Consider the following 9,826-nt stretch of genomic DNA (forward strand, 5'->3'; position numbering starts at 1 on the left):
CGAACGAAAAAATATTACGAAATAAACAATAAAAATACAAATTTTAACTAAAATGATAAAAATATAAATTTTATAAAAATATTATTTTTATATTATTATTTTATAAAAGTATTAATTTATATAATTAATAATAATATTAAAACTTAATATTACTAATTATAAACTAATATTAATAACTAATTAAATACTTAAACCCTAATTAGGTTATTAATTAATAATAATAATTAATAACACAAACCCTAATCCATAAAAGCTAATGATCAGGACATGTCAGATCATACCATGCGGTCGCATGGGTTTAGTTCCTTCATACCATGTGATCGCATGAGAGGCAGATTCAGCTGAGATGCAGACCAAAATCGATGCAGATTCAGATTTATTTTATTTTATTTTTTTACTTTGATTTTTTTTTATTTTCTTATTTTAAAAAAACTTATTAGTTTTTGTAACTAAAAAAAACTTTTTAATTTAAACTCTTAAAAATATAGATATATATTTTTCTTTTTTTTATATTTTTGTTTTTAAGATTTAAAACTTATATAAATATATTTTTACAAAAATAACTTAAAAACTAATTTTTTTTATAGCGTTCTATGGCGTTCCCCGACAGCGGCGCCAAAAATACTTGATGTGTGCGAGGTGTAGTATGAAATAGATTATATTTTACTACGAAATACTATTAAATACGCTACAATTTTACACAAGTTATTTATTTATTTATTGAATGGATATACCTAAACCTTGCTACAACACTTATAGGCAGTGTACCTAATCGTAGAGTAGTGTAGTTTTTAGTAAGTCCGGTTCGTTCCACAGGGATACAGCTAAGTTTAACGCTATATTTTTATCTTAAACTATATTTGTGTATATATATATATATATATATATATATATATATATATATATATATATATATATAAGTATTATTATTATTATTATTATTATTATAAAAGGGGGTTTTACCGTTTAATGACCGGTTTGTCGATTTTAAGTCATAATGCAAAATATTAACTTAATTTAAAGCGTAAAGTAAATGACGATAAATAAAAATGCGATAAAATAAAAGTGCGATAATTAAAAATGCAATAATTTAAAGGTACGATAAATAAAATGACGATAAATAAAGTGCGATGAGATATAAAATAAAGGAATTATGCTTATTTAAACTTCCGTAATCATGATATTTGACGTGTTGATTTTAATTTATTACCATGGGTTAATTGTCCTTTGTCCTGAATTATTCGATATGTCCATCTGGTTTTGTCCATAATAGTCCATCGGTCATAATTATAAAGTACGAGAGTCTTCGCTAAATTAACCTTGTACCCGAAGTCAAATATTTCAACTAATTGGGGATTCGAACTGTAACAAGGTCTTAATACTTTGTTTAATGAATACACCAGGTTATCGACTGCGTGTAATCCAAGGTTTTAATACTTTGTTAACAATTACACCAATTACCCTTGAATGTAATCCACCCCTGTTTTAATGAGTCTAGTGACTATTAATCCATCCCCGTGTCCGGTCAAATGAACAATTATTAGTATTTATAGATATCCCGCCCACCGTACACAGTCAAGCGTATGTGGTTATATATAAATACGTCAAATTATAAATCTCTATATTAAATCAACGAGATATCATTTAATTAATATAAAGCCCATTAATAGCCCATAGTCCAATTTCCACAAGTGTCGGTCTTTTGTCCAAACCCCAATTATGGTCCAAAACCCAATAACCCAATCTTAATATTTAGTCCAACATCACGATTACTTCGGCTTAAATAAGCATAATAATAATTTAGTTACGAGACATCTATTTAAAAAGGTTGAACATAACTTACAATGAGTATTAATCGCGTAGTGTTATACGTACAGAATTTCGACTTACAAACTTAAAACATTCGCCACTATAACCTTATTATTATTAACTTAATATTAAAATTATAATTATAAAATATAAATATAAATATATGAGAGAGAGCAGCGAGTTGATTGAATAAGGTGTGTAAAACTCGTCGAAATTCGTTGCAATTTATTGACCTGGCCAGACTTCTGGGCTCATGCGATCACATGAGAATTACTCATGCTAGCCATGCGATCGCATGGCCACCTTCTCCTGGTCACATTTCATTTAAAACGTCGGCTGATGAGTTTTAATAATATACAATATAATATATATAATTTTATATATATTATATTATATTCTTGTGCTCCGTTGACTTATAATTTTAGCTCCGTTGACTCGCGCGTTGATGCTCGGTTTATGTCCCGGTTCCGGATTTTCGAACGTCCTTTCGTACGATTTAATATCTTGTACTTTGCGTTTTGCGGCCTGTACTCTTGTAATTTTTGGACGTTTCTCAGCAATAATTTGTACCACTTGGATTGTACTTTGTACTTTTTAGCATTTTGGTCGTTTGCATCTTCAAATCGTCGAATCTGTCTTTTGTCTTCACCTTTTATTATTTAAACGAATATCACTTGTAAATAGAACAATTGCAATCAAAAGCTTGTCTTTCTTGAAGGATAATGCTATGAAATATATGTTCATTTTTAGCATTATCAAAAAGCAGTAAGTGTTCTGATGGTTAGTGTCTTCTTAATCATTAAGGACTGACTCGATTGACACTTAAATACTGACTTTGGAGAGAAAATGAAAAGTCGATCAAGGTCAGTTTCAGTGTCTTTAAGAGAAAAAAAATATTATTTTTATTATTAATTTAACTTTTAGTTAATTTATATAAACTATATATTTTAAATAACAAAATATACTATAATATATAATTAAAATAAACATTGAATTGATAAAAAAAATACATTACACTTTAAAAAATCAAACAAACTTTTCCTAAATGAAATTCTAATTATTCATTAATTAAACAAACTATGATAAACTTATACGATAAACTACTTCGTTTCCTCCTCGTCCTCCTCCGACAAATCCGATTCTTCCAACTCCATCTCTCGGCGGATCTTGGCCTTTTCTTCTCAATTGTCTTCATATCTTTCTTAATCATGTTATCCGTATCAATCGTCAAAATCCTTAATTGCGATTCCACATTCATCTGATTGTAGTAACTTTTCTTTGTGAAACAAACTTCTTTAAAGTTTTATTTCAAAGACAAATGCAAAGACTCTCGAATTGATTTGCGAATCCATTTGACGTTTTCCTTGATTTCCTTTAGCTTGTTAAGGATCTTGAGTTCCTTAATCTTCTTGGTTTTATAGGCGGAGCGCGCAAATGATCATCACCGAAAAGCTACTCGTTTGGGTTTCTTTGATTTTCTTCATCTTCATCTTGGTTCAAGTAAAACACATCGGGTCAATGATCATCACCAGCTCACCACTATTTATGTTCTCATACACTGGTTCACGTCGGGCGTTTCGTCTACCGACAACAACCGGAACGGAATGTAGCCAATTTGACTTGTTCAACAAAAAACTTCAAGCCTTATAATTTGAAAAAACCTTCCTAACCTCCTTCCTAAATTGTTCGCCACACCGTCAATGAAAAAGTACATCATATCATCACTTTTTTTCAAACGGCGATTTATAGCATTATACTTGTTGCAATCGGCAATCAATTTGGACCACTTCGATGACAACACATCTTTTGTACGTTCAAATGGTGGTCTCCTTTTGTTGTATTCGCCCACAATCAAGTGTCAACATGTTTTTCCTATACAAATTTAAAACGGATTAGTATGTTACTTTGTCCACAATCTCTGTATTCGCCCAAGTTCAAAGATGAGTTTTATGAAAATGCTACTTTATTTTTCCGTTTTAACAAAATTTGAATCAAATTCAAATTTAGTATTCGACTTGGTTTGATTTAATTTTGCCATATTGATTCAATTTTTTAATTCAATTCGGTTTTCAGTTTAAGAACTGATTTAAAATGACAAAACCGTAAACATAACCGGTGAATTTGTATGGGTTCAAAGAAAGAAAGAGTTCGGTTATAAACAAAACTAGTGAAATGACCCGTGGAAACACGAGTTTGTTTAAACGAAACAGTTTAATGATATGTTTTACGTATTAAGTGAATGTAAATGTTAAAGTTATTTAGTTTATTGCCCCGTGGAACCACAGATTACGACTAAAAAACTTGTCGTTGATTTTTTACAAACATAAAGTTCGCTCAAAGTTCAGTATTTATATTTATATTTGTAATAATAATGATAATAATAATAATAATAAATAATAAATAATAATAATAATAATAATAATAATAATAATAATAATAATAATAATAATAATAATAATAATAATAATAATAATAATAAATGCCTTTTTAATTTTTTTTGAAAAATAAATTTACAATTTAGGAGAAATTAATATTTTCTTTTATAAAAGATTTTGTATTATTTTTTAAATTAAATTAATATATAATTATGACACCATCATTATGAAAATTAAGCTTAATGATGACATCATCATTTTAGAGGTTTATTAGATTATATTGGCATGTAAAGATAACTTTAATTAGTGATATTTGATATTTTATTTATATGGAAAATATGAGACTGTGTGCTTGACAATTACGTACAATTTTTTTTTTTCTCGGCGAAAAAGAGAATATATTAAAATCATAAAACTTCCATCAAATCGATGAAAGAAGATACAACGTACACGAGAAAAAAAAAATGTTGGCAAAATTACAATGTAGGATAGTAGGATACAAATCTATAACACTAATGGCAAAATTACGTACAATTTGATGTCTATAAAATATAGAGTCCTACCTTGTATAATTAATGATTATAGGATGGTATTGTCCTACCTCGTGATTATATGTGCATTCAAAAGCATGGTACTATGTTTGTGTCATGAATTACTTGAGTTTATACATCCAAATTGTTTAGCTGAATCTAACACGAAAAGATATCATAATATATACGTAATACGTACATTAAGGGATATAATGGGTGAAAGAAATACACAACTCTAGGCATCTGTTTTGTGTTGCGTGAGTTAACTCGTAAACTATTATTCTGGGGATCGGTATGAATAAAAAAGTGTACCATTCTCTTTTTTTTTAACGCCATAAATTTTATAAACAAACACCCTCTAACAAGACGCTAGTGGGCGAAAAAACCAACAATTAGAACGGTTTAATGAGCCAATCGTTCTAACTTATGTTTGATTTTCCTCTACTAACAAACCAATTAAATGAATACAATTGAATAGAATCGAAAATACACTCCTTCTTCAATTTTTTGCCATTGAAAATCACGCCATTTCTCCATTTCCAAATATGCGATAACAAACAAGCGATAACCGTGTACATGCCTTCCTTCGAAGATGAGTGAAATTGCCAATTGTCAAACCAAGCACCCCACTCGCCCCAATTCGTAAATATTGGCATCGAAACATTGGTCCATACTCTGACCTTTCTCCAAAGCTCTAGAGAAATGCTACATTAGAACAAAACGTGATCCAAAGTCTCGACCCAACACTCACATGACACGAACCTATGGTTTCAATCTCCAACCTCGTGACGATAAATTCAACCTTGTAGGAAGTCTATTCATCGCCACTCTCCACAAAAAAATATTAACCTTCCTAGGCAACATACTTTTCCATGGACTTTTAACATTAGACGAAGGAAAAATACCCAAATCAATATGTGTGCGTGTATTGCTAACACTATATCCACCGTCTTTAGAGATCGCCCACTCGAATGAGTCTTCTCTATACCGTCTTTAGTGTACCAGTCTATGTCACTCGTCATGCATGGGCAAATTACAAGTATTCACTATCCATTGCGGTTAAAATTTGATTCACTAGTCCATGAGACCCATTTAACTTATCAATATACTCTTATAATAATTATTACGGAGTAATATTAATTAATTATATATCGCGCATTAGTTATTAACTAGATTCGAATCGGCCCGCGCGATGCAGCGGGGCCTTTCGGATTGCATATTTATATTTAACGTAAGGTTATTTGTTTACAGAGTTAAAAATGTGTTGCTACGGGTGTGTTGGATACATGTGGGTAGTACCTATTATACCTAATGGCATACGCGTTTTTAAACGACGAGAAAATCGCATAAAAAAGGGGGGACGGAACCATCGATATGATGTAGTTAATTTGGGTTGTTTATTATACGTGTATATATATGTATGAAAGATAGTCCGAAATATTTAACATTTTTTGAAAAACGTTTGTTTCGCGTATAATTAGTTGCGTTGTGTTCGTAAAATTATTTCGAGTTGAACATTGATGTCGGGAAAATACAACTCGTGGATACGGGCCGTTAAAAATTTGGGTGGAGTTTATTTAATTTTTTTTTAATAAATAATAATGTTACGATTTTTACCCCTAAAAAGTTGACATGTTTAACAATCTTTGAGGGGAGGTTTTGTAAGTTTGGGGTTTGATGTCCTTTGATAAATGTGAGAATTCTAAAACGACCAAAAAGTCCACTCTTTTTAGTATTATAGGGTTAACTAGTTGTGGAGCCCTCGCTTCGCGTCGGGGCTCTGTTTTGAATTAGAGTTAAAAAAAAGTCTTAATCTATTATGAAAAAAAAAAGAATTTTTTTCGACATCTAACATTGAAGGGTTGTTCCTTTTGTGAAAATTGCTTCTTTTAGCGTTGTTTTTTTTATTAAGTTAGTTGATCTATTTTGTAAAAAAGATTGTTTTTCGACATCTTTTGGTAGCATTGAAGGGTTGTTCAGTTTATGAAAGTTGTCTCTTTTATCGTTGAGGAAGAAAAGAGAGAAGAAGAAAAAAAGTTAGTTTATTTTTTTGTAAAAAAAAAATTCGACATCTTTTGGTAACATTGAAGAGTTTTTTTTTTTTTTTTTTTACGAAAGTTGCTTATTTTATCGTTGAGAAAAAAAAAGGTGAAATGACGAAAATACTCCTGTTTACTATTGGTGAATAGTGAAACGGTGTTTTGTCTATTAGTATATATAGAAATGCGGTAAGATAATAATTTAAAACTATGCGTTTAAATATAAATATATAAGTTTATAATCATGATGGGTATATTAAATAATTATACAACGATATTAAAAAAGATGTATTTACTAGATTATTTATCATTAAATTATTTATTCGAAAATTTTAAATTAGTAAAGTTATTTAATAATTGGAGTTAACTCTTATGTTTACTAGCTAGAAATATGAAATTTATATAGAGGTGGTGGCTATGTTTATTGAAATTATTTCAAGATATTTTTTTTTTAGTTAGAAGTTATGATATCTTTACAAGAGGTAATTTAAAGTTCAAACATCACTAGCACTCAGTTGACATGGAGAAATTTTAAAACAATGACGGGCCAAATAACTTAATTAAGTCTCGTACATCTAAGTAAAAATACTCTCTTTTTTTAAACATTCGGAATATAATTTTTTTTTTTTTTTTTGAAAGGTTAGTTGTTAGTTGTTAGACTCGAACCCGGGTCACTTTCGAATCCATGAAACATGGATACCAATGAAGCAAGGCCTCATTGGCACATTCGGAATATAATAGAAAAAACCTTATATGTTTACCCATAACTCTCTATATTGGAGGAACCTATATCACTTTTCCCCCCTATAAATAGGGAAATGAACTTCACAACCAGTTCCATCACAAAACTAAGAAGAAGCAAGACACAATACATCTTGCACATAAACCCATTTTCTTAGTTTCATAAATAAGACATGACAGAGAATTTGGCTCACCTTACTCTTGCATTCGGCCTTCTAGGAAATGTTGTTTCATTTATGGTATTTCTTGCACCAATGTAAGTTAGTGATTTGCATTTTTTCTATTTTTTTCATCTTTTATATACACAGTTACGCTAATTACTACTTAAAAAGATACGACACTTTGAACTAATTTTGAAGCATAATTATTTAAACACAGACCAACATTCTACAAAGTCTATAAAAAGAAATCAACCGAAGGGTTTCAGTCCGCACCATATGTAGTGGGCTTATTTAGTGCAATGCTTTGGATATATTACGCATTGCTCAAGAGCAATGTCATCCTTCTAATCACCATAAACTCGATTGGTTGCTTCATCGAGACGTTGTACATTTGTTTCTTTCTCTTCTATGCACCAAAGAAGGCCAAGGTATGTATATATAGTCCTTAGTTTACTAATTGCTAGCAATAGCCATTACAAAGTAAAACTTGGTTATGCAGATGGAGAGTTTGAAATTAATCGTATTGCTTATAGTTGTTGGGTTTGGATCGGTTGTCGGAGTCACTCAGTTCTTTGCAAGAGGAGTTACCCGTGGCGTTATAGTTGGATGGATTTGTCTTATATTTTCGCTATGTGTTTTCATCGCACCTTTGGGCGTGGTGGTAAGTGTAGAAGGAAAACCTACACCTTTGTAAACATTTCAGGATACTTAGTGGTTGAAGTCCTGATATCTTTACAAGTAGTCACATGTTTAAAGCTCACTAGCAAAATATATACGGGTAGTTAATGAGTCGGATGATTACAGGATAACCTGATTATATCACATCTTAGTAAAAGTTCTTGCCCTTCGAGTGTAACCTGGACAGGAAAAACCTCTACCATTAATTAAATTATACTCCATATATAATAATTTCGCGATCTATATGTATATTGTCTTGATGTTAATATATAGTCTTATTCCTTTCTAGAGACAAGTGATCAAAACCAAAAGTGTGGAGTACATGCCAATCTTACTATCCATGGCACTCACCCTAAGTGCAGTTATGTGGTTCTTTTATGGTCTACTTCTAAGCGACTACAATATTGCGGTACAACGAAAATAATCATTAATTCTTCTTGTATATTAACAAAAGTTTTCTACTTTTTCTTGATATTATATATTATCCGTTTTCCAGATTCCAAATGTAGTTGGGTTTGCCTTTGGTGTTCTTCAAATGATACTCTACTTCGTATACAAGAACAAGAACAATAACTCAGTTACCGACGAAAAGATACCAGCTCGTTTCGAAGCTAAAATAAGTGAAATGGAAGAGGAAAAAATGCCACAATTTAAAGATGATAAAATCATTGAAATTGTGAAGCTACCAGTAGTTGCAAACGTGGTCAAAAATAGATATGATGCTACTTATGGAGCAATTGAACCACAAGCTCAATCGATTGTGCCAAATTATCGAACCATTGAAGTCGCAGCATAAACCATGCATCATGCATGATTCATGTGGGTAGTCGTGTGGTTCGAGCTTCCATATTTTGGGTGTATCATCCTTTTAATTTATATAGCTGGAATATGATCTTTTTATAGATCGAGTTGTCAAAGTTTAATTTCTTGATATATAAGATATATATGTATCCCTAGCTGCATCTCTTAGTCTTAGGTAACAAAAATGTTTCCATTGTTATATTATTATTATACCTTAAGTTTGAGATTCCAATATTAATAGTATCATAAATCATAATAAAATAATATTCCTTCTCCGCAATTTAAATGTACTTTTATTCACTACAAGAAGAAAATATATTTCTTTAACGACATTTTCCGACGACATGTCCTTGCCATGAGTGTTTGCCGACGACATGTCGTCGGGAAGGTGGCATCGGCAAAACTTCTTCGGAAAGTTCACTTTTGCTGACAAAATTAGTTGATTGCCGACGACATGTGGGTCTCACGTTTACCATCCCGGTCAAACTTATTATGCCGACGACATGTGGGACTCACGTTTACCATCCTGGTCGAACTTATTATGCCGAAGACTTCGCTCCCTTACCGACGAGATTTTTCGACAACATGTCGTCGGAAATACTAAAGTCAAAGTTGGTAAATTCACTTGCCGGCGACATGTCCTTGGCAAGAATAAAGTATGAGTCGTCGGCAAACTTTCTTCGGCAAACTTT

The 9,826-nt window shown here is 31.1% G+C and overlaps 1 protein-coding gene across 1 annotated transcript; it reads left to right on the top strand.

Moving 5' to 3' along the window:
• The first annotated feature begins 7,600 nt into the window (after positions 1-7,600).
• On the top strand, positions 7,601-9,393 carry LOC139866002 (bidirectional sugar transporter SWEET14-like). The gene is made up of 5 exons (XM_071854130.1): positions 7,601-7,750; positions 7,873-8,083; positions 8,155-8,316; positions 8,623-8,742; positions 8,830-9,393. Exons 1-5 carry the CDS (start codon positions 7,668-7,670, stop codon positions 9,127-9,129), a joined length of 876 nt encoding a protein of 291 aa, XP_071710231.1. The 5' UTR covers positions 7,601-7,667; the 3' UTR covers positions 9,130-9,393.
• Positions 9,394-9,826: the final 433 nt, after the last annotated feature.

Source organism: Rutidosis leptorrhynchoides, chromosome 9, assembly GCF_046630445.1.
Source record: "Rutidosis leptorrhynchoides isolate AG116_Rl617_1_P2 chromosome 9, CSIRO_AGI_Rlap_v1, whole genome shotgun sequence".
Classification (NCBI taxonomy): Eukaryota; Viridiplantae; Streptophyta; class Magnoliopsida; order Asterales; family Asteraceae; genus Rutidosis; species Rutidosis leptorrhynchoides.

Coding starts and splice junctions, on each gene's coding strand:
- LOC139866002 (XM_071854130.1), top strand. CDS start 7,668: ATGACAGAGAATTTGGCTCACCTTACTCTTGCATTCGGCCTTCTAGGA. Junction 8,317..8,622: donor TCGCACCTTTGGGCGTGGTG/GTAAGTGTAGAA, acceptor ATTCCTTTCTAG/AGACAAGTGATCAAAACCAA. Junction 8,743..8,829: donor TAAGCGACTACAATATTGCG/GTACAACGAAAA, acceptor TCCGTTTTCCAG/ATTCCAAATGTAGTTGGGTT.